This window comes from Enoplosus armatus, chromosome 8, assembly GCF_043641665.1.
Source record: "Enoplosus armatus isolate fEnoArm2 chromosome 8, fEnoArm2.hap1, whole genome shotgun sequence".
In the NCBI taxonomy this organism is placed as follows: Eukaryota; Metazoa; Chordata; class Actinopteri; order Centrarchiformes; family Enoplosidae; genus Enoplosus; species Enoplosus armatus.
In genome coordinates this window covers 19,262,217-19,288,030 of record NC_092187.1, presented here as the reverse complement: position 1 = coordinate 19,288,030, position 25,814 = coordinate 19,262,217, and the positions used below count along the sequence as shown (strand labels likewise).

General features: G+C 39.0%; 1 protein-coding gene across 2 annotated transcripts in view; it reads right to left on the bottom strand.

The window, feature by feature from the left end:
* LOC139288378 (metabotropic glutamate receptor 4-like) overlaps positions 1–25,814 on the bottom strand; it is a 111,276-nt gene that overhangs the window by 47,188 nt on the left and 38,274 nt on the right. For both annotated transcript variants that reach the window (XM_070909654.1, XM_070909655.1), the window contains exon 2: positions 2,921–3,137. In XM_070909654.1, the coding sequence (XP_070765755.1) occupies positions 2,921–3,137 (217 nt within the window). The remainder of the gene's footprint in view (positions 1–2,920; positions 3,138–25,814) is intronic.

Genomic DNA, 25,814 nt, shown 5'->3' with positions numbered 1-25,814 from the left:
TTTTTATCCTACTTCCACATACCCAAATCTGCCATTCAAAGCTGAAGTCAGTCTTCCTCCACACAAAGCCACGCAGTGAAAACAGGACCACTGTGACATTAGGTGGGTGAGACTGCTGCTCAGTATGGCCTTTGGCTGGTTAATGAGATAGAACATTTGGCCAGTTCTGATCTGGCTGTTTTATTATGTGAGCAGACAACTGCAGAACCCATTTAGCAGCCAAATACCTGTGGCTTTGGTTTTGACAGGAGCTGCCTGCTTGTCCTCTGTGTCTCTCTCGCATAATCAATCACGGCCTGAACTGGAGGAAAGGACTTGGGAATCAAACAATACTTCAGCATGTAGACGTATGTAAATGTTTTGCAAAACTCGCTCCAGTCGCCAGATTTAAAGGAGCTGTAGACGGGCTGACTTGACAGATATTTGTCTAAATTCTTGTTTACAATTGAAAAGGCAGTGGAAAGAGTGCAGTGTTTGTCTCTAAACAATGATTTTGCCTGCGTGGTTGACAGTTTTTTCCTGACATGCTGTCTCTTACTGTCAGATCGTTACATCAAGTGGCAGTGGAATTCAAAAAACAAGAGTTTGGTCAAAACATTAAAGTCTTTCCTCTGTTGTTCCCCCTCAGGTTTCCTGAGCAAATACATATCAAATGTCTGTAAAGACACATGTTTGACCTACTGTGCTGAGACACAAACTAGAAGCTTCCTCTTCTCGTAGTTTATCTTTGTCTTGACACCTCTTTAGTCTTTCTAATTTCTAATTAAGGTGTGACCACAGGGAGGCACGCTGGACTGTGAAGTGGCACCACTAAATGCAAGAAAATACCTTAGAAACTATAAGGTCTCTATAGCTGGAGACAGAACAGGTGGGATGAGGAGAAGTTTGCAAAGCTATAAGCATTCATGACTCAGTTAGGGCTTGATTTAATGAAAGGCTGTGCTGAGAGAGGAAAGGAGTGAACTGGAGGCACCTTTAGGGATTCTTCACCTGGCTCCGACTGAGACATTTTGAGCATAAGAAAACAGCATCAAAGTTACCCTTGAGAGTTTTTATTGTCACATCTTTACATTTGTTTATCACTAAACTGCATCGTATACTTAAAACCCTTAAGGCCTAACAAAGTTTTTGAATACCTTTCCTTTCTAATGAATGTCTTATTTTGATGTTTTGAAACCTGAATTGTTTACACGGGTCTTCCTCTGGTGCATTGCAGCCACCAACTGTTACTCAGTTATTTGATATTCTATTTTCACCTTTCACAGATACCTACCTCTGTATAAAATTTTATTCCCATAAAGCAAAGATTTAAACAGATTTTAAATGCAAACATAGAGGGAATCGCACTCTTAACTAAACCAACATTTTTCAGACTTTTAATCTCGACTCTTTAAAGATGTTACATACGACTTTGTAGGGGATTCATTTGAGAATCACTTTCCACCCACCCATTTAAAGGATGGTTCCAACCGCTACATGACTGTAGAGACCATTTCTACCATTGATTACCCATAGGTTTTCTCCTCTTTATATCTCTCCTTTTTATGGGAATTTGGGAATTCTAAAGAACTGAGGCTCACACTAAAATATTTAAATTCATATGCAAGATCTTAATTAGCATTAAACACCAGTATCTTTAAAAGTAGGGGGAAAATTGAAGGGAGAGAAAAAGCTCAAATCATACTGGAGCCTTCGTGTTGGGTTTTGAGTCCCCTTTGCATGGACTGTTAGGCAAATAGGCAGCTGAGCTGGACAAACTGGAGGGCTCTGCAGGAGTAGTCTGCTGCTGGTGCTTCTCCAGGACGACTGATGATGGGCAGCAGCTTAGAGCTGGCAGGAAAGAAAGGAACGCAGTGGCACAGAGAGTACTGGACATGTCGGTAGTGATTACATTCTGCTTCAGAAAGGGTCAGGGGTCAGACTGAGCGTGTGCCGGCAGCTTCCTGCGCCAAAACTGACTTCCCAACACCGTACAATGCCGTTTCCTCATGTTACTCCGGGATAGCTCTGCAGCCTCACTTTCACACTGTCACTGCTTCTCAATACTTCAAACTCAAATTGAATTCCCCCGTTGCATCTACTGTATGCACTTGTGTAGCAGATACATGTATTCCCTGGAGATAAGGGTCGGGAGCTTAGTGCAAAGTCAGATTTCAGGGAATAAACTCAGGTTTCAGCATTAATCATACCCAACAGTCTCTGTTTCATAAAAAATAAAGCTCCAGTAAACATATTTTTTGCACTCGCACTTTTATATTACCACAGAAGGATTGTATTGAACTAGCAATAGCTAAAACAATAGCTTCCTGTATTTTAAATTCTTCAGTGTTATCATCCAAGTCAGCACTGGTAATGCAGTTGGCCATTGGTCGACGTGGAAAATCACAAGTGAAGCTTCTGATTTTTGTGATTCCTTTAAAATGAACAAAATTATATACAAAATTGTACTGTCCTAAATGCTTGACTGACCAGGCCTTGAACCTGTACAGGTTACTATTGTATTTAAATATTCAGTTAGGTAGCATTATTATCATGGTATGGATGACTTCCAAGTAATCTGATAGATGTAATACAGCACAGACTATCTGTTTACTGACTACCTTCCACAACATGTTGCAGCTTTATGTGCTGATAGGATTGTAGAAAAAAAATCATAAGCTACTTCTTCATATTCAGTTCATCAACATATAAGAAAATGTAGCACTAAGTACAATGAAGTAAATGATTGAATCTCTAATTTAATCAATTTGTTTACGCAGTAAATTTGCTTACTGGATATTGTCTGAAAAACACATGAGAGTCTGAATTGCTTGTCCAATCACAGGGAAACATTTTCAGTGGTTCACATAGTGAGAACCACTTTCACATCAGTCTAAATAAACCCTGTGATGCCGGTAGGAATGTTTGAAGAAAGACTCACCGTCCTCGCGAGACTTTTGAATAAACGCATCAACGCCACTTTCTCCGTAGTTTCCCTCTGAAGCGACAGTGGAAACATAATTCCAGCGCATGGCTTTGACAATGTCCACCATGGCCTGGGCCTGGTAGGTGTCTGGGGGCACCACCCGGGAGAAGAAGTCATAGCGGGTGTTGTCACTCAGCTCGGGAGCCGTGGAGGCGTAGCTCACCTGAGGGATCTATGACCAAAGAAGAAAGAGAGAGCAAGAGATGTGGTTACACATGAAAACCATCACATTGTGAAATTTGCAGATGATACGGTTCTAGTGAGCCGACTGAAGGAGGATGAAATGTCCCATGGCCCTGTCAGAGATTATTTTTCTGGATGGTGTCAAGAATTCTTTTTTGAATTAAATGTGACAAAGACCAAAGATATGTGTATTGACTCCAACCCTGTCAACACTAAGATTAATAGTCAGGATGTTGAATCGTACCAGTACTTGGCCACTAACTGATAATAAACTGAGCTTTGATTGTAACACCAATATGCTGTGTGAAAAAAAGCCAGCAGCGCATTTTTTGGCCTGAGTTGACAGATCCCTGATGACTTTGTTCTACAGATCTTTTATTGAGCTGATTTTTACTTTTACTCTTTTATCTGTTGATATGCTTCTCTCAATCTTTAACAGAAAAATGCATTAACACAGGCAATCAAGGTCTGTAGCAGTATCACGGGTACTCAACAGAAAAGTCTGTCTGATTTATATAACAGTTATTAAAGAAAGCAGAATCCATCTTGTCTGGCAGCACCCACCCCCTGCAGCCCCTTCGGGATCCCGCTTCAAATACCCACGAGCCAAAACCAACAGATATAAACACTCCTTCATACTCTGTGCCATGTCACGGCTGAACTCCAATAGTAAAAGATAATATCAGCCCAACCACCCAACTTCACTTGCTAAAGATTGCTTTAATCTTAGTAGTACTTCTTATTACTGTTGTATTTAATTGCCTTGTGTGTTTTCTTTGATATTGTGTGTTATTTTTACTGCTGCACAACCAATTGCTCCTCTGGGGACAAATAAAGGTCTACTTAACTTAACTTGACTTGACGTTCTTGCAGTTTCATGTACGAATACATGATTATAATATGACACCTAACATCTGCTGAAATCTTAACTGCTCCTTGGTTGTTATTCACCCTCTACAGTTGGCACACTGATGATCACACCACGCCACAATACTTTCTTAAAAGTATTCTCCACACCAGTCAGGCAACACTAATGTGTTCACGTATTCACACTTGTCTCTAACATAATGTGGGATTTTGTTGGTGTCAGAAAAAGTATCAGCGAAAGACGATCTGCCTCCAGAGCTGCAATAATGCCCACAGTTCTCGTCTGAAATCACAAAGCCTTTATTGTTTAATAAGAAAAGGCTAGAAAACTATAAATATAATATAACATTATTGTGTTACTGAAAAAAGTAGAACCCCATAAGGTCAAATGTTGAGGGATAACTCGATAGGATGGAGGATAAGCAAGTCAGACTTGAACTAATGGAAACTGCTTTAGATCATCTTGAGATAGTCATTGGATGAAGCCACAATATTCTTTTGATAAATCAAATAATAAATAAAATATATTTATGAGATGTAAAAACTGCTATAGATGGTGAGCGCAATTTTCAGAGTTCTACTTGTCCTCTCATGCCACTGTTATAAAAGGTTTAACTCCCTCTGTTCTTAGTTTTTTAGCCTCTAGCAGGAAACTCTTAGTTGGTACGTAATCTCAACTTCTGCTTGCTCAAGTTGTTTCAGATTTATGGCTGTCATAGCTTTTGTGATCTTCCTATGGCTTCTGTGCTGCACAGTTAGGAAGTTAACTGACCGGATTTTATGACATTCAATAATGTGTTTCATGGTTTAACTTCAAATATGGACACACTTTTTATGCTGATGCATTTTTTTTCTCGTCCCGATTCCCTATGGTTGATAAATTCAGGCAGTAGATGTAGAGTTTGACTGCGTATAAGTCAGTGGGTGAATATCTTTTAATATGCGTGAACTGGCCAGTATTAGAGTAGTCCTCTTGTCCTTAAGCCACTTCTGCCTTGTAAAAAGGTCTTAATCCAAGAAATCATGTATCATTTTTACAAAACAAAAGAACTGAAAAAAATACTGCTTGGGAGTGTTGCTTAGTTTATATAATCATGTAGACATACTAGTTTCCAAAATGTAAAGTTATCCATATCCAGTACCCTCCTATGTCAAGTCATGTGTATTTTCTAAATTCTTTCAATAAAATTTGCAATAAAACAGTTTATTAATGATACATAAGGAGGTTAAAACAGTTAACTTTGACAAATACTGTCCTTAGTGAGATGGAGGGATGTGTGGATGGAGCGATAAGCTGAATATGACACCGAAAAACACTTCACTGAAACCTTCAGTATGTATGAACAACACTAATTTGTTACAGCTTAGAAGATGTGTGACTTTATATATCTGTTTTTTAAGAATCTGAATATGAAAATTAGAATGGTATGGGTTTTTTTGGGGGGGGGGTTACCTATCTACCCACTTACAATAATTACATCCAGTGATGCTACATCGAAGTAAACTTTATCCACCAATTGATCAACTTTACCAATATTTGCTCCACTAACTGCAGACAGACCGCTGTGGAAATGATACCATCCCTTCCTCTCTACCTCGCTTCGCACACTGGAGGCCTTTGATGTGGTCAGCTGTAGCACTGCACTGATCCTGCTACCACTGCGCTCCCTGCTTGTCGCCGTAGCCTGTGTTAGGGGCACAGCTGTTCAATCTGTACCCATGACCTACAGCTCCTAACAACTCATGTAACCCCACACCGATTTTCTTTTTGCCTGAAGGAATCACTGAGTAAAGCCAGAGCAGCAGACAGCGCGTGCAGAACTCGTAATGAATATAAAAGATGTCCTCTTGTGCCATTTTACTTTAATATTTTAGAGTCATGCGTCAGTGCAGGCTTGGCTTTATATGTGGCAAACATACCAGTCAAAAGCAGCCTTGATAACTCCACTCCCTTTCATAGCAGAGAAAAGGCAAAAAAGGGAAGTCTGTGTGCGCTAATGGACCATGTGCATGTTGCATGTCAGCTTCCTCGCCTGATGGCTTTCAGTTTTCCCAGGCATCACACTGTGCCGTGTCAACACAGCATTTCTACGTCAGTTGTCTTGTTTTGAGCTGGAATTGCTTGTGCAAATTGCACTGCTTCATGAACTGTGAGCACTGAATGACAGCGATGTTGGAGGCTGACATGCCTCATGCACGTGTTCCTCTGGGATGCACTTAGAGACACAGAACTTGACAGTGTCTGTGGCGTGTGTTGAGTCTGCACCCTGCGGACTGGCGGCAGTCAGCTGATTTGTTGACTTAACACCTGGTAGTAACAGCAGGCTAAGGTACGCCTGACCCCTAAGTTTGCTCACTTTATGTCTGCCTTGATGGTAGGCAAAACTTTAAATCTGTTTCTCTCCCTCTTGGAAGCAATAAACGTGTGAACCTGTTTTGTTTTTTTTTCACACTGCTTTGACGTCATAAGGCAGGATCTAGCAAACTGAAATTAAAGTGTTGTGCAAAGGTGTTTGGAAGGTGTTGATGATGTCTCATTTTAGATTATTTCAATGTTCTAGCACAGCAGCACAGCACCTTTTAGCCATTTGCACCTACAGTTCACTCCTCCATTTGTGTCAGAGTGATAGATGTGCCTATATTTGTTCTTCGGAATAAAATATCGCTGGCATCTTCCCATCAGCATTAAGTAAACTCTCCTCCCAGAGGGGCTTTTTAAAACACAGATAACATATCATTAAAGAATCCTTACTGACAATCATGACTGCTGCCTGCTAGTTCTGCGCCTACTATTGCTGTGCATTACCATAGCTGCTCAAAATCTTTCTAAAAAAGACTGCCGAAAGAATACTTTGTTAAAGGTTAAAATATGTTTTGTACAATTCAGCTCAGTGGCTGAATTTGAAGAAAGTATTGGACATTACTTACCAGAAAACAATAAAGACAGGGTTTTGTTATTTGTCAGCAGAATCATGCAGTACTTAAAAAATATCTAAGTATTTTTTCCCCTTCTTTTTAAATATATCTCTCTCCTTTTTTGTGTTTTTAATTTTTCTGCTGTCATGTATTGTGGTGCTGCCGTGACGTGTCTAGTCCCATATCTGCCAAATAAGTGGGAGCTGCAGTGAAGCTACCCTGTGTTGTATTTTTCACCTGAGGGATTTTCACTGCTGTAACAATCACACAATTTCAGCATTCTGTCAAGAACCGGGACAGGCAGAGCTTATCATGTTTGTGTTGGCGAGATTTCTTGCTCACTGGACTACAGCGATAGTCCTGAACAGTGTGCTTCCTTTAATAGAACACAGTCACTTCTTAGCATTGACTCAAGAAATTAAATTCCTCTGCAAAGGCCCCCTCTGATCTCGCTCTAGAGAATCAAAAGAAACCCGGATTTGGAGGAAAAATAAAGACGTGATGTGCTGTGAAAAGAGAATTGCCATATGTAAGCAACGAGAGAATATCTTGGCAGGGGTTCGACGTATGAAAGCTGCACTGTGCAACTGAATTCAGGATGGCTCACTATACTCGCAGCCAGATTCAGTGGTAAAGAACTTTGTAGGTTCAAAAATGTTCTCATGGCTCCATTTTACTATGTTCACCTACCATCTGTTCAGGCTGAGACTAAAGCAGCTGAGCTTCCTGTCCTCTGATGTGAGCTGTTTGTGACCCTATCCCTTCATACACAGTATACCAATACATTATGTTTCCCCCCCAAGTTTGTAGAACTGCTTTAATCTGCAGCCCCTCACCTACACCATCCATTTAATTGCTAATGGGTTTGGGAAATATGCTTAATTGCTGTGATGTGAGTCTCAAGCAGATTTTTGATGCAGATTTAATGTTCAAATCACTTGCTTTAAATAACTGTGCCTTTTTAAAAATTCAATGAGCTCATTTGGCACTGCATCAATGCAGGAGTAATGATGCTCATTAGAACTGTACAAAAATATTATACATCTGTACTGTTTGCTGGTGAAGAAAAATCAAAAGCTTTCATCAGGCTCTGGAAATGTTTCAGTAAATACTTCCTGCAAATAAGTTAGCTGTGTATTTTTAATCTTTGAAAACAGAAAGAAAAAGTTTTGCATGAACTAACTCGTGCGTTTGTCGTGCGGACAGTTACACAGGACTGCTGTTGCTGTGTATGAGGTGCTGATATTTCATCTAAAATTATTATGAGGTAAAATAACTATTGAGATGTAAAACCGGAGAGGTGGTAATGGTATGTGACGTTTTCAGTACATTACATATACTACCTCACTTATTCCTAAATGTCAGTGCAATACATATATAGTCATACACAATAGTGCAATACATACATACAGTATATATATATATATATATATATATATATATATATAGACATACATATCCATTGCTGTTGTATATATTTTTTACTTTTATTTTTCACTTAAATATTGTAAATGTGTATATTTTTATTTTCTATTTCTTATTTTCATATTTTGTACATACTTTCATTTCTAATTTTATGCTGCTTTCTACACTTGAATGGGAGCACCGGTACTGTACAATTTCCCCCCGGGGATCAATAAAGTATTTCTGATTCTGATTCAGCTAAAACCATGCATTGTCCAGGGCTGACAACTGAACGTTCGCTAAACCCCTCCCCTGAACAGCGATTGTCCAATCATAGCTTAATAAATGTAATTTGGCACAGCTGGTCAGTCAAGTTTTGGATGTCTGTATATTCCCAAGCATTGTGTAAGGAGTACGATGAAAGAGTGATGCTGGGTATCTCAAGACATAACGTAAGCTGCAGTTTAAAACTAGTTAGCTGGAAACATTAAAGCTTGCTAGCTACAGCTGATAAAATCTCATAACACTCGTGATTTTTGCTGAAAAGCCACCATTTGTTTTGTAGACCCATTGTTTTAAAAATTACTATAAACTTTGAGTGGTAAATGTGCCACTGTCATCACTGCAAACGACATATGTGCAGTGCTAGAATAGAAAGCTTGATGGGTGCAGCAACAGCAACTAAGAGTGGTTTTACACCTGGTTTTCACGTTCAGTTACAGGCAAATGTAGCTACTGTGTTTGCTCTCACAGGAGCCCCACAGAGCCAAATGGCTGACGCTCTCTAGCACCTTTAGGCACAGTCTTCATTCAATTACGAAGCAGCTGAATATAACATTGGATGTTGTCCAAGGTGAAGCCTCCAGTCAATGTATCCCTACTGTGTAGGTTTAGTTAAACAATGCTCTTCCTGGCATACTGATGGATCAAACTACTGTGTTGTGGAGAATTTTTATGTGCTTTCTTATTTTCAGCTACTCAACAGTTTCAGTGTTCTTGTCATTAAGACACCTCACTTGTGCCAAGTTAAAAAAAAAGGTTGCTTTCTCTACAGCTTGGCTTGACACTGTGACTAACTGCAGAACCAATATGCTGAGTCATATAAGCGCATTGAGATCTTTCAACCCATTGTTACCGAGATCAATATGGTGAGACTGAAGTGAACAATGCAAGCTCCACACAGATGCCTGGGCCAAGGATCAAACTCTGATCTGCCTTTCTACAAGGTATCACCAAGGATTCATTCATTTTTCCAGCATTCCCTGTTTACACGTCTTTGCAAGAATCTCTAATATTTCCTCTACAATAGATTAACAGTCTCTTGAGAGTTGTTTTCGTAGGGCGGTTTTGCTTTCGGCCTGCCACATGTCCTTAATGTAGTATAAAGTTTTAACTAACTCTAAGGATGCTGAACAAATGCAGGAACGCTTCATCCTATTTTGACTGAATTCTCTCTATTCCAACAGCACAGCAGGAACCACAGACAGCAATATCCTGACAGCAATCTGATTACTGTAATGTAGTTACTGATCAATAATGTGCCAACTTTTACTGCGTGGCATGAAATATCCCAGCTGTAATCACTGATTACAGACTGAGACAGATAGATTTCCCACTGCACTGGTTCTATCACGGCCGGATAAAGCACTAAGTACATGCTCAGTTTATAGATAGTTGTTTGACTGTTCATGTTTTAGTTACCCTATTAACTAATATGTTTATCTGCTTTCTAACAACTCATCCATTCATGCTTTGCTCTTAACACTTCCTGCTTAGACCACACTTTAATTGGGTTCAGGGCAACCAGCGTGCCAAGCTGAAAATAAGTCCAATCAACAGAAAAGTGCAGTGTCATGGAGAAAAAATGTTTCCTGTTCTCGATTGAATCATTTGTGCTCTCGAATTTCTAATTCAGATCTTGATTTAATCTTTTGTGCGCACAGATTACTTACTCGTGCTCTTGATTTAATCTTGTTTTTGGCTTGAGAGAGCCACATAGCCACTCCTTAATGAAAAATATACAGTAGCTGGGTAGGGTAAGTGGACTGACACAAACCACATTTCACCAAGAAACACTAAAAATAATGTGCTACATCTCAGTGACTCCCTGCTTCCCTCTCCTCGCGCAGCCCTTGGCACTTGTGCTGTTTTGATCCATAAGTGTGACAGTCATGTTTACAGGGTACGAGTAATGGCAGATGTTCCTATATGCTGTATGTATAAATAAGGGTCTTATTTATCAAGACTTTGATGAATGAATGATGAATAAATGAAATATGCTATGATTGCTTTCATCATATCATGAAGCACTACACGTTTTTCTTGTCTTCCCTGTTGTGTAAAGTAGGAACACTACTTAATGACTTTGGCTGCAATTAAAAGCTTAGTTTTACATTTTGTGCTGTGGTTCGTTTGTGTGCCTCAATTAATGGCTGCCAAGGATATTAGCTTCACGGTTTAATTTTTGAAAACAAATAGTAGCTCATGTGTCCTCCTGAGTGTGTGCCTCAATATGAAAAAGTGAGTGCAACTTACATTTATAATGTGAAATCCTCTGAATCTGCATTTTGAAATGCAGTTGGTGGCTTACTCTCCCTGCGGTTTTATATTGACTTGTAGTAAATGAGCCTCAGATGTAGATTTAAAAGTGTTATGACACATTCATTTAAAGACTTTAGTCTTAAATAGCACTGGGGTGCTTGAAATTTCTAGATTGTTAAGTGAATATGTTGGTTGGATAATGGGATCTGAATAGAGCTTTTCCTTTAGCGGAACAAGCGGAATATGTTGGCCTTTGGCGTGCCTTCATTTTATTTTGTAAGGCAACACATTTACATGTTTGAGGGTTGGAAATTAATTGATTAATCGGGTGAGGTTGTGTTAGCTCCACTTTATTTCCCACTGCACCGCACCTAACAGCAGTTTCACTGATTGGTTTGTATTCTGGCGCCAAACATCCCCAGGTCTCCTCCACTTCAGTGTTCCAAGACCTGATTTACAAGTTTTGCAGTTGTGAAAGCCCTGGATGTGATATGATGCACAAACCAGTCTACACAACTGCTTTTGTCATTGTTTGTTTATTCAACTGTACACTCTCTCTCTCTCTCTCTCTCTCTCTCTCTCTCTCTCTCTCTCTCTCACACACACACACACACACACACCAAACAGTGCAAAACAGTAGCCAGCAGCCATTTCTGCATTGTTACAGTTTGCATAAATCTTTGTATCTCTGGAAAAAGAGAACAGACAGGCAAGACTAGATAAGAATTTATTTCTATTTTTGCAGGGGTGGGCTGTTCCATTTCATTTTCAACCTTTTGTCACAATGAGGTAGCTCATTTTTCATACTTTGCCTTAACAAAAACAAAACAATGTTGCAGCTGAATTAAATATTTGATGGGCCCTGGCACTTATTGTTTATCTCCTATATGCCGTTCCTACAGAGGGTTGTTATTCTATTTGTTAAACTGCAGCAATCATTAATTTGGGCAGTGGCAACTGTGATTAATTATCTCATTACAAATTGAATTATTACTTGCGTTAAACATGCAAATGATCTCAACAAAAGGTTGAGAATGTTGTGAGATTTGAACTAAATGACATTTGTGATTAATGAATCGCTGCATAAACAATAATGCACTTGTTTACCACAGAATTTGAGAGGAAGTAGTTGTAAAAAAGTGCAATTAATGCTCAAGTTTGACTTTTCCTCCCTCTGGTTAAGTGAATTAGCATTAATCAAAATGAATGTGTGATCAAAATACCACTGAAACTTTTTAAATGTGGACGTAAAAAGTGCCTATTCCTCTCAAGTGACTGATGTTTCGTCAAGTATCACTAAACTGTGAAAAGCCAGACTCTTGTATGAGAGCTCTGGGAGATTCACAACAGATGATTAATAAAATATAATGAAATATAACGAAACGTCTGGATGTGTTTGCACTTAAGACAATGGATATCTCTTTTGTATTCAACGTCCCTGAACTGGTGCCCTCCTCTCCATCTCCTTTCCCTAGGCAACAGACATTTCCTACTGCTCTGGTTAAAAACACATCAATGAGGGGAAAAAGGGAAATTCTCAGCAGCGCCTTGGGATATGAACGGATTTAATATTTCTGGGGAAGATTCACAACGAGTCTTGCACGCTATGTCAGATTCATGCTTTATTCATCGATCTACGCCAATCTTAAAAGTGTCTTAAACATCATGAGGTCAGTGGTTCTCAAACCCTCTACAGTATATTGGGGTGCCTGTTTCCGCATACAAACCATGCATTCTTGAAGAATTTCGCATTAAATTTATTGCAATGCCTCACACCAATGAGCACTGCCAGTTTTGTTTGATGGAGCCACACCAGAAGCAGCCGGGGAACCAATGACGCCGCAGCGGTGACTGATTTTTTTCTCTCCTCTAGGCCAGTTCACAACTTCTTTGTATAATTATGTGCCTGATTCATTCTTCTGTATCAACGATTTATGACCTAAAAGAAATCCAGCCCAAGCCAGTTCATTAACGCTTTTGTATTTGGGCCTCTAGTTTGTTGGCAGTAGACATAAACATTATCAGCAGACACAAACATGAGTTGACAGACAGCAGTGTTATCGGTAAAACTGGTGATAACGGACTGAGAGGATGGAGCTAATTAAAAATAATGAGTTCGCAACAAATTACAACAGCATACACACTAACCTGATGGGAAATATCATGTTAAAAAAAAAAGAAATGTGTCTCCTACACATTCAAATGGGCTCATTTACAATATTTTATTTCAAATCCTAACCAATTCCATTTCCTGCAGCATAATAAGTGTGAAATGTATTCTAGATTATTATATTTCTGTGTTGGAAAGATAGCACGAGAGGTGTTTTGTAATACAGCGGGACTGTATGAAAAATGAACCTTTCTTAACATCAGTAACCCGAAGCTTTAATAGCCAACTTTCCAATATTCAGGTCCATTCAGTAAAGAAAAAGTTTTTGCAGACATAAAATAAAAAGATTATTTGTTGATTCAGTTTTTGGGTTAGAGGGAAGAATTATTCTGGTAGCAAATAACACGTAATGCATTTAAAAAATATATTTTTTACAGAGCTGCACAGGATGTGATTAGTTTTATTGAAGTAGCTGTATTGTGTATTATATTATTAGTATGTTGGGCGAGTCTTTACACTGACTGGACACTGAACACTGAAGCGATCACCACTGATCATCAATGCAGTTAGTTAGTTATCTTGTAGTGGGTGGATTGCCATAAAATATTGTATAGGCTTTCATGGTTCTCAGAAGATGAATCCTAATGACTTTGTATTAGTGTGCATAGTTTATTAAATAAATATTTTATATTGTATATTGGTGATCCCTTTACTCTAGTGCCACCATGATGTTCACATTTGTGGTTTTGAGTGAAATATCTTGACAATTGGATGGATTGCCATGGAATTTGTTGCAAACATTCATGTTCCCCTCAGGATGCATTGTAAAAACTGAGTTTTCATCTAGTGCCATCATTAGGTCAAAATGTCATTGTGTCCAGTGCTTTGGTTTGTGACTAAATACCTAAATACCACAAAACGTTGCATTTAGTGCTAATTAGCTAATGTTAGCATGGTAAAATAGTTAGATGGTGGACATGGTAAACCTTATACCACTTGACATCAGAATGTTAAAATTGTCATTGTGACCATGTTAGCATGCTGATGTTAGCATTTAGCTCAAATCACTTCTGTGCCTAGGTACAGCCTCACAGAGCTGCTAGCATGGCTGTAGACCCTTACTCTTGTTAAAATATATGCATATATATACTGAAATGCACATGTATTCATATTAGTATTATTAATGTCAGTTTTGCATATGTGAGACGCTATATGTTGCAGGACCTCACCTCTATGGGTGTAGCAACACTGGTGGTAAATACTGATTTAACTGACAGATTTAAAAGAAAAAGAACTAATCGCCTTTGCGGTTTTCATGTTTTTAAAGCCTCCGTTTGTAGAATCGGAAGTTTTCTGACTTTGGTCTCTAGTGGTAGTTTAAAAATACACTGTAGCAGACAGCAGTGCAAATTACAGTACATGATTCTACCTGCTGATACCATGTGTTAATATGGAAGGATGGACTCCATGAATAATTCAGAATTACACCTTGCATGAAGAAAAAAATGACAACATTCATCTGATCTAGAAGAGGTAAATACATCACATCTAAAGTGTTTGGGAATTCAGATAAGGATTCCCTGCAGGTGGACCTCAGGGAGCCACTTCCAAAATTTGGCATTGTCAGCTCCATTTACAGAGGGTATGTCCCAAATCTTTTCTCTATCGCTCCTTCCTCCTTTCTCTCACCGCTACTTATCCTGCTTCACGAACCAAGTCGGGCGAGACGAAGTAAAGACGGATGGGAGAGAGATAGAGAGACAGTGTTAACTTATCTGCTTTCGCATTAAAGATGAGATGCCAATTAATAATGACTAACAAGCCTCTGAAAGAAACATTTTATTCAGTACATATTAGGGTAAGGTGCCATCAGCTTTCAAGCCACTCAACCTTGAAAGTTTATGTGGAAATTCTTAACTTAAGAATGGCTCATTTCCATATGGAAAAGTACTTTAAACACAAATAACACTCTGTAGCTACTTACATGTAAAATATCCACTTTACCTCAAAAAACAGACTAGCATAGATGCTTAGACCACATAACGGAGCACTGAAATCAACATATTTGTTGTATCAAATGATGCCGTTCACCATTGGACTTAACTGATTGATCCTCTGTGAAATGTGCCATATAATGGAGTGGTACTGAATCTATACAAAGAAAGTCACTCCTATACTACAGCATGGTTTTTCAGTTGCTTAAAATAACTGGCTCTCTGAGTGGGTGTTAATCCGTACATGTGAGAAAATGATCTTGTGTTTTCCTTTTTCCTCATTTTTCATGCAGACAGTGGGAAACTGTACCAGGCTAGGCCAGGCTATGTGGGTTAGGCACAGTAGACACACCCTGGGGAGGATGCCCATGAAGTCCATTTCGAGTCAAGTGCTATTACAGCTATAAAAATTTCAACAGATGTAGAACCTTAAATAAACTTTCATTCGCTCATTTTAAATTTGTGACATCTCTTTCAGCTGCCTCTTCATTACAGTAGAGATACAGTAGATCTGAATTCAGATTTAGCAAATATCTCCATCTTACCTGTTCCCAACTGGTCATGATAAGCTCCTGTGACTTCCGTACATGACTAATGATCAGAAAGTATTGGCTCAAATATTTGTGTTGGTCTAAGCCAGCATATATTAAGCTTCCCAGCAGACTTTAATAAGTCGTTTTGTTCACCTTCATAACTGGGCAAACATGTAAAATGTGTCAGTAAGCCATTCCCATTGAGGAAGAGGGAACCTAGGGGGGAGAGAGCGACTCATTTCAGAGGGAGGACTAAAGACAAATAGAGGTCAGAGAGACCACTGGTGCCCAGTTGTTTTGTTCACAACAACAAAATAAAAAGCCAAGCAAAATTGAATCCAGGGTGTAATGTGAAGACTTGTCCCAAGTGAACAAGGTAAACAAGTGTTGTTGTTGATGTGAAGAGCAGAAAATTGGAGCTCACTTCTATCAACCAGCAAGCCGGGCTCAAGCACCTCTTAAGACAACTATGTCAGCAGGGAAATGTAAACCCCTACAGAAAACCTTAGAAAACAAAAACAGGATAGGGCTTAGACTTAATTACTCCCATCAGTGGAGAACCAGCATTTAAAACAGCAAGTAAGATATTTCTACCATTTTAAACTAAAATCATTTACCACATAATTCTACCTGCAGGATTAGGCAATACTGAGTTCAAACATAACAGATGAGGTAAGGCAGGGTACTGTAGTTGCTTTGCTGGTCTCATCAAAGATTAATATAGACTACATCCCTTATGCTGCAACTTTTAAATCTGTAAAGGAACAAACAGCATAGTTTTGATCTAATTTAGTTTGTGGGAACACTTCCTCCAGGCGACTTCCTGCTCCTTTAAGCGTTACATTAATTGTGTTTGTTTTGCACTGCAGTAACCTAAAACCTTTTGCGATTTGGGAGTTTGTTCAAGAGAGGCTGTTTCTCTGCCTGGTGAATCGGTTAAGTGTTCATATTTCCAGACAATATGGGTCACTTCATTATTTTGAATGTATCCCCATAGGAATTATGACCTGTTGTAGTGTGGAAAAGATTAAGGGAATATGCATCACCTGAAAAGCATCTGAACACAGGGGTCCTTGCACCTGTACGTCTTTACTGTATGTCCTTTTCGTGATCCCTACCTAAATGTTCAGGAAGGAGCCCAGACTCAGAGGTATTTAACAAAAGAGAGGCTATTATATATTTATGATGTTATTCTACTCTTTTCCCCTTCCCTTGTCTACATTTAAAACTGCTCCCATGTGAGGTATAAATTCTAATTCCTTCAGAGACGCCAAGCAGATGAATGCAGTAAGAACAAAAACACTCTGAAGTCTTTTGAGGAAATGGCTCCACTAGTGTAGCGATATCGCTCGTTTCTTTAAATGTTAGTTTGGAGTGAGTTTTTTATGTTTAGGCTGAAAGGAAGCATCCATTCTCGTTTATTCTGTTTATTGAATTCTACTAGTGTTTTGGAGATTCTGGTTGTTATATCTCATATAATTAAACACATTTTGGCCTCAACAGCAGTCTACAAAAATAACAAGAAATACATTTTTAAGTTCTAACCCTGTGTTAATTGTTCAGTTATATATGCCAAATATATGTTCAAATATGTGTTTTTATCGTAATCCCTCTCTTATTCTGTAAAATGTCAAAATATTTTTGATGACTCATCTTGAACTCAAAGGCATATACATAAATGTATCCACGCAGATGTGATTTGGTGTGCTAGCTAACCCCGCCCATCACATAACACCGCACCTAGCTTGTGGGTCGTAGTAGCTAACAGAGCAATATAAGCACCATATCACTCCGTATTGACTAAGCTATGCCCACTTTTAATACAGACACAGAATCAAATCGGAAGAATCTGTTTTAAATCATATTACACTATGTGTGCATTGGACATAAATCGTGAGGTACAGAATCATCCAATTTGGATAAAAACACTATTTCTAGTGATACTGGGCTGCCTTCTTATGTGTTTTTTGGTGTTGTTTGTTTAACTAAGATTTATTGTTCATGTATGAGTTCATCTCCCTCAAAGAGCATAACCTTTCGCCGCCAAATCTCCAACGATTAGCAATAAATGGTCAATCCTTTGATATAAGTGTCTCTGACCTTGGAGCCGCCTATTATAACCACATCCGCTCCACTGGAAAGCAAACCACTAACCTTGTGTTCAAAAGCTCGCTGTCTGCCTTTTACATGGAGGTCTGTGTTTTTCATGTTGTCTATAATCTCTGTAGATTAATAGGGGAATATGATGATTGGATGTTTGGTAAATTCTTTGATGCTTTGTGATGTCTCTTTGTGGTTGCCTGTGAATATAAGCAGTGTCTATTGTTACAGTATGGTTAGCCAACATCACTAGCCTTAACCCTTACGAAAAAAGAAAAAAATCAATTTCCCTCCTATTATCCGGAGAACATCACAAACCATCACCTCAGGCATTGACTGAAACATTGTAAACCAGCATGCTATGCCTGAATATTGGCTGCAACATTTCAATTAGCAATTCTTCCAGCCAATGCCATCTGAACATCATACAACACCCTCTACTTTTAGATCCTCATTTGCTTTTGGTGACCTGCTATTTTCCAGGTCTACTGTTTACTGGTATTACTGTATAATTAGTCATCAATGAACAGGCCTCATACATACACTATCTTCACGTGAAGATCTGCATCCTTTAAAAATGTAGATGAAATGTCTTCAATGATGTAGCTTTGTACAGATTTGTGTTCGGTAGTCTGGGCTCCATGTCAGAGCTTCTTTCATTAGCTGATATATCTCTTTTAGCACAATTAGACATTGCGTGAAGTATTATACTGCACAAGTACATGGGAAGGGAGGTTTAGTTGATGTGAGTGCATGTTATTACAGAACACAGCAGGTGACAAGTCTTTCATTTGTCCCCAAGCAATTAGGTATTAAGTTTATTCCAAGTTCAGGTATGAGATTACTGCAATTAACAGACAATTGTCCAATCAAAAGCTATCTATTATAGCGAAAGAGAAACATGCCATTCAGAATCTGAGAACAGGAACAAGACTATTTTGAACTGAAAGCACATAAAAAGCATAACAAATGTTGTTTACTTGCCACTTTTCATCTGAAACCTATATATGTTTTATCAGGTGGAGTCCTGAGTGTTCTCTTGACTTACAGTGTGCTCAATTATACGTAATAGTACATGTAAATGACAGTAACTTAGCTTGCAGTCTTTCCTAGTAAATTGCAGTGAAACTGATTTGCTGTACCTTAAGACAAAAAAAGTGGTGCTTCTAAGCGCTTTTACCTGTACTAAAAAGAACCTGGTACATTTGTTCCTCTGTAGCCGTTACATTAATGCTCTGCACAAAGCAAACAGCTGACTGCAAACAATCAGTCTCTGTGGGGAACTAAAAAAATCATTAATTGTAAAAAAAGAATATTAGGAATATACAATCATTCAACAATGTCCATATGAAAACCCTTTCCTCTATTTTAAGAAACCTATTCATGCGCAGACTGATCAATATTGAACAAATCAACAATGAACGGATCTAACACACTCACAGCAGCTTCCAACAAAGAGCCATTGACCAGTGGCTGGTGTTACAGACCAATAGATGCATCTACGTAGTTCAATATTTTTAGGATTTAGGATTATATCCGTCCAATTTAGCTGCCAACATTAATAAAGCATTTCCTTTATCTCGGACGTGATTCATCCTGTTCATTAACAAATTCAATGTGTAAAATCATGGATCAAGTGCGAGTATCACCACTGTCTTACTAGAATACTTTTTGTGTTCTTCACACTCTCCTCTGTAACATGCAAATCCCGACAAATGATGCATCTTTCTACAGATGAACTATTCACACCTCCAGGGCTTTCCAATTCGGGGAAAATGCCCTAGCTCAGCAAAAAGCAGTCGAGATATGGCTGTAAATAAGGGAGTGATGCAGAAACAGGGAGGAGGGATGAGTGCTGATGGGCAAGCACAACCTTCTCCTTACAAGACAGTTCATTAAACACCTTTCACAGCCAACGTGGCACTATGCCTGGAATGAAAAGCCTGATATAAGCTCATGCAGGTCAAGGGGTCAACCTGCTATTGAAGTCCGCTGATAAATGCTGAGGCAGGAGCAGGGAGTCAACAGCCACACACGAAGCAACCCGAGGTTATCAGAGTCACAGACCATATTACATTTATCTATAGACTACTTTATCTCCACTGGAAAACATCTGGTCCTCCTGTCCCTCACATCTTATCACTGAACACTTGAATTCAAGGAAAATAATGAAGAAGAATATGAAGGAGTATCAACAATATGGAGTGTTTGGGCAACATTGAGCAGATTGTCCCTCCGAGCTAATGCATGGCACTGGCCGATGCCACTAAGATAAGTTGGCTTTGTCCTATTTTCCAGAGCAGTCAGAACTAATATGTTATATCATTGTGCACACTGTCGTGGGATCATTTAATTTCGTCTGAAACTAAAACACAAGGAACAAAAATAAGAGGGTCATCTGTCTTACGGGCTTCTTACGGCATTTGTCATGACACGGTAATTAAACGCCTTCTTTCTAATGAGAATTCACACAGCTATAATTTCTAGTGTAGCAAATGTAGCCATATAGATAAGCAGCCTGCAAGTTTTGATGGACTTTTTGTGGGGCATACCACTGACAGAGAGGCAAATTAATGACCTCCCTGGAGAGTAGGACTGGTGTATGGGGAGGCTTATAAATAGAGCAATGGTATGATGGAAAGTCTGTGATATCTGTGTGTGACTCCTGCTGATTCTAGACGACCCACTAAGACTGGAAAAGTCTCTTTTTGGGCTGAAGCAGGTATATACTGTATTGTTTCTTACTTAGTCACAACTCCTTCCAAAATATATATAAAGGTTTTGTTCAAGAATCATAGCATTGCTGTTAATCTCAGGATGGTGGATAGTCTTGGCACATTTACTAAACCAACAAAATTACCAACCATTAAAGCCTTTCACAGCATTGTTTAATTTGGCAAGATTTTGCGGCGAAATCAATCCCATTTCAATAGAAGCACCAGGATCATTGGATTCGCTCGCAGGGGCAAATTAAATCCACGCAGAATATTTGCATCAGGTTCAATTTTGGTGAACTTTGATCAGCATTTTCGGCACCAATAGCAAGCCGTCTTAACAGGACTGACCTATGAGGGAACTTGCTAATTGACTGATAGCAAGCAAACTCGATAGCACTGGGGAGTTTTTTCTCCCCTTCATTTCTGTCTGATCTGTTGTCAGTTTAGTGTAAACTGTATCTGAGACTGTGTAGACTCACACAACAGTACAATGCACACGATGTTGGATAGCCAATTCATTTATGTTGTAATACCGTAATACCAGAGCACTTAACAGTCCCCTTCAATATTGGACTCCATTCCAAAAAGAATCCAAACCTAAGCAACCTTAGCATAGTCTGAGGCCCTACTCTTGTGACGAATCAATATACTTGCGGGTGGAGGACGGAGACAAGGAGACTGGCAGTTAATAGGAAAGTGAAATGAGAGTCTCCTTAAGTACCTCTGTACCCTGTGTGCACAACAGGACTGAAGTGGTCCCTGAAGAAAGGTTATCACATCAACTTTTCTGTGCCTTCTTTGATGAGTAACAGCTCAAGAGCTTTTACGGATATCCTCTAGCCATCATTAACGTGTGTATATGTCGCTCAGTGACTCATTCATTAGATAGAAACTGACTGTGGGCTTTGATTTGATTTGTTCAACAAAGAATCTTTGCTGCTTTGGTCTTTGTATTTGCATAGTAATTCATAAGTAAGTTGTGTGTCCTTTTCTAATATCCATTTTGGCATGACTTAAAGACAAATTGAAATCACCAGGCTTCTTGAATTAAATACAGAAATTAGATAATGTAAATGTGACAATTTTAATTGGTAGAAAAGGAAACTTGAAAAAGTTGCTTTGCAAACATCAGCTCAGTTTTCTTTCTTTTGTTCTTGTTTTGGTTAATTCATTATTTTGCCCCACATCCAGATTCAAGAAAAACTTTTCTACTAGAGTTGCTAGTTTATCCTTATCTGAACTAAAATGGCACAATGGAGATAAGAGTCAAGTTAGAGCAAGAGTCAGTGATTGATATGAAATAGGTGTCGTTTATTTCATCTCTGGGTGTCAGATAGCAAAATGGGATTGTCTTTCTGGTGTCTTTATTATTCTGTGGCTGCTTTTCTTTTTAGTTGCGTGACAACAAAGTATCTTCCACCAAAAAATTACTTTTTGAGTTCAACAGGGAGAAACAAGCAAGGGACCGCTGAGATCTGGAGCATGTCACTGGAACTTGTTACCCTGCATACTACACAATTCGGACATCAGTATCGTCTAAATACAAAGTGATTTGAGCAAAGTTTCTTGCAATCTATCTACAGCTCACAAATGTACTGTACTGTATGAGGACAGTGGAGTGTCGGTACCTACAGTAGAATATCAGGAGGGGAAAAAAGCTCTAATTAAATCCCTTTTCACTTTGATTAAACAGTGTTCTGTCGGATATTTACTTGCCTGATATTGGCTGGCATGAAGCACCTGCAAGTCATTAAACATGACCTTTTCTTCAAACCAAAATCAATCACCTCAAAGTCACAGCCCTGCCTTATCAATACTTAAACCAAATGAAATGTGCCATCCAATAGGGAGCCTTTGCAGTTTTCTAAAGATCCCAGCTCTTCACCAAAGAGTCATTTAAGTACTGCCTTTCATTGTCCTGCTGTAGTTGATGGATGTGATACAAACAATAGAGGAAAGGTCCACCTGTGATCAGTAAGAGATCAGGAAATAATGCACAGATAGTCCTCCCGTCGTCTTTATCAATGATGATCTGTAATTCAATGCTTTTTCTAAGGTAGATGTGGGCAGTTTAAGACAGAGCACACAAGAAGGATTATGAAACCCACAAAGCAGCAGCGTGTTGTTTGATGATTATGCGGCATAGGACCCACACTTGATAATCACTGCCATGAAATATAAAGCATTGGAGGTAGACTCTCGAATTTCAAAAGCAAGGTTATTAACATGAATGTTTTTGTGAAAGCTAAGGCAATCTTTGTATTCGGATTACTTTTGCTTTTGACGTTTCCATCAGTAAAGAGAAAATCGGCGACAGAAATCAGAACCTATAATCCTGCCAGTCTTTTATAACCCACTGATCCTTCATGGAAGAGACCTTTGTGTGAACCATTTTCCTCTCCTATCCATTCCACACAACTACACTTCAACTAGTAATATCCCTTGATATGGTAATTGACCATTGGTAAACATTATTTATCATGCAGCTGCATTGGGAAATTGCAATTTGAGCAGATCCTTCTCTTGAAAATCTGTTTTCCTTGCATGGCTTAGTTGGGGGAGAAACACAACCACTGAGCTCAAAGCGCAGTTAAAGGTCCCACTGCATCTATAAGGTCTGAGGACAATAAAGACTGTTTCCTGTCTTTATTTCTGTCCCTCGGTTGGCAATAACAACCCCCTTACAAAGAATGTGTGTCTGTCTAGACTGATATCAAGGTAGCTACAGCTTGCCTCTGTGGTGGAAAAGGAAACTTGAGCTACAACACTAGTAAACAGGCTTTGGGTGGCAGCTTCATAACGGTGAGTAAAAATGATTATATAGCTAGATACATTATAGGATTGCTAAAAGCAATCATAGATGGGTTTTGGGAAAAAAATGAAAAAAATGAAAAAGGATAAAGATTTGGAGACTTTAATTGTTTGTTTTTTAATTAAGATTCAAGAAAGAAAGAAAGAAAGAAAGAAAGAAAGAAAGAAAGAAAGAAAAATAGAAATTAAACCCAGCAGAATTTGTTTCATATGGAAAATTCAAACATAGAGTTCAATTGAAATGAAAATGTAATTTGGTCTTTTCAGAAGTCTGGCTTTATGATTACACAACTAGTATTCACACCACTGTGCCACAGCCTAATGTCTGATTCATGCTTGTTGATTGCCGGCCAAGTTCTGTAGTTAGACTTTAAAGGAAGTGACTGGTTACAGATTAAATCCCCACAGCAACCAGTGTACTGAAATAAGTGCTCTTCTTTAGCAAAGCAACGGTCCCCCCAACTAGTTATGCATGTTAGTCAGGAAAACATAATTTACAAAATACACTGCACCTGTACATGCCTAAATCATCATAATATACCTATTTATGGTGCATTTCACACAAACAGGGCATCTACACCGGGTGTGACTCTGCCATGCTTTTCAGTCATCTATATTACATTTGTGTGATGGAAGACATCACTTCCATTTTCACCAAGCAGCTGTCTATACCAGGCGTGTAATGGTTCACGCTTTAGCTCTGTCGAGTCTATTTGTTTCCCACCTACATTCAGCACTGTATTTAAAACGTCAGGAAAGGCATTTCCCTACTTTAACATGAGTATTTAAAGATAAACAATTTGACCTTCCTTTTTATTTTCCGTATTTGCCATGGCTATCTTCCAACACATGGTAAAATAGTGCAGATCAAGAGGACACACAATTGTGTTGCTTTTCTCGTGGACTTTTCTTTTTCTCCCCCATGACACTTCCTGATTGATTCAGATCCATTGACCTACAGCACCCTTTGGCCAGCCAATGGGCATTCATTATACATCTCCCCCATCCCCAGACCTGTTTTCACGCATGCTTTCAGACATGCAGTCAAAGCCAGTCACGCGTCGGCCACTTTGACTGTCACACAGTGGCTGAAATATAATGAGGCTCTGTGGCCGTTCAACCACACGGACACCAAAACAACACCATTGTTGTAATCATATTCCAAACACACCTACAGAGAACGTAATGTATGCTTGAGAGATGTAATGTATGCTTGGTGCTGAGGTGCTAAAATCATTGCATGTATAGTAGATATCGACAGCTGCAGCCTGTATGGGTCCTTGACAATGTTGTTATCTCAGGAACTGAAAAAATATATATCCTTTATATCTATATTTTTTTATATAATATTTAATTTACTGTATTGGTCAGTCTTAAAGAATAAGTGTCTTTACTTTGTTTGGGAGCTACTGTACATCTGTATGGATTTTTATTTAATGTGAGCTTCAGTCAGTGAGATAAGACTGAAAAAAAGCATTATTTTATCAAACAGAGGCAACACAGTGGTTCTCTCTTGCACCTTTTCGATGTGACCTCACAGTGACCTTAACCACTCTGACTGTTGTGTCTTTGTTTATGGAGTGATGAGGGGGAGAGCGAGGGAAAGAGAGATTTCTGTAAGTCCGTGGTCAGAGAGATCCCTCTCCGGCTACAAAGAGTGATGACATGTTTGATTACATTTATGTTTGATTGAGTTTAGTGCTCCCTTAAGCTAGCTTGGAGAAAATGAGATTTCCCCTCCCAAAATATTACCCTGCATCCCTTTTTCAAGCCATCCATCAAGGTCCTATACAGTTTACCACTTTGCCAATTTTACAGATCCCATCAGGCGCTCTCTGCCTTACCTTCTCTCCCACACATTGCTCTGATCTGACCAAAATAAACCACCAAGACCTAATAATGATTGCATTCCTTGAATGTCAATGAAATCCTTGAAGCAAGCTCACGCTGCGATAGCAGCTCTCCACATGTTCTTGAACGCTGCAGAGCAAACACAGCTCTTTAATTATTTACATAGCAACATAAATTCCAGTCGTAACGAGAGGCCATATGCACTTACAGCTCAGCAGAAATGCATGCTGCTGGGTTGCAGTAATACATTACATTCTACACTGTGTAGCAGCAATGTGTCACAGCTTGAACATGGCACCCTACTCCCAACAAATGGCAAGAAATGCCACTTGTCACTCATACTGGCTGTTACCTACCATTAAAATAATGTCGAAACTGCCAAAACAAATATGAGAGAAGGAATCTGAGATCTTTCAGCACGTGTGGTGTATCTTTTTTGCTTTATTTGTACTTTTGCTTTTACCTTTTGAACTGTGAAGGGAGCAAAGAAAAGAGACAAACCTATATTGCCTTTGATTGCATCAGGCCGTACGTATGTGCTCTCAATCTGTCAGCCTTATTGTAGACATCCATCTGTCTCTCATCACATGGCTGCAGATTGGAGGACATTTGTATGAAACTGTGCAGAGTGAAAACATTCGTCGTCATTTATTACACCCTGCTTAAAGGTGTTCATTGATTCTGCAGTTTAGTCTCATTGTGCTGCATGTTTGTGTCAAACTGTGTTCATGTCTGATGTTTTACTCCCATGAGTTCCCATACGTGGAAATCAACACACACTCATGTAACCTGGTTTGTAGAGAAATGCCAGGAATAATCATT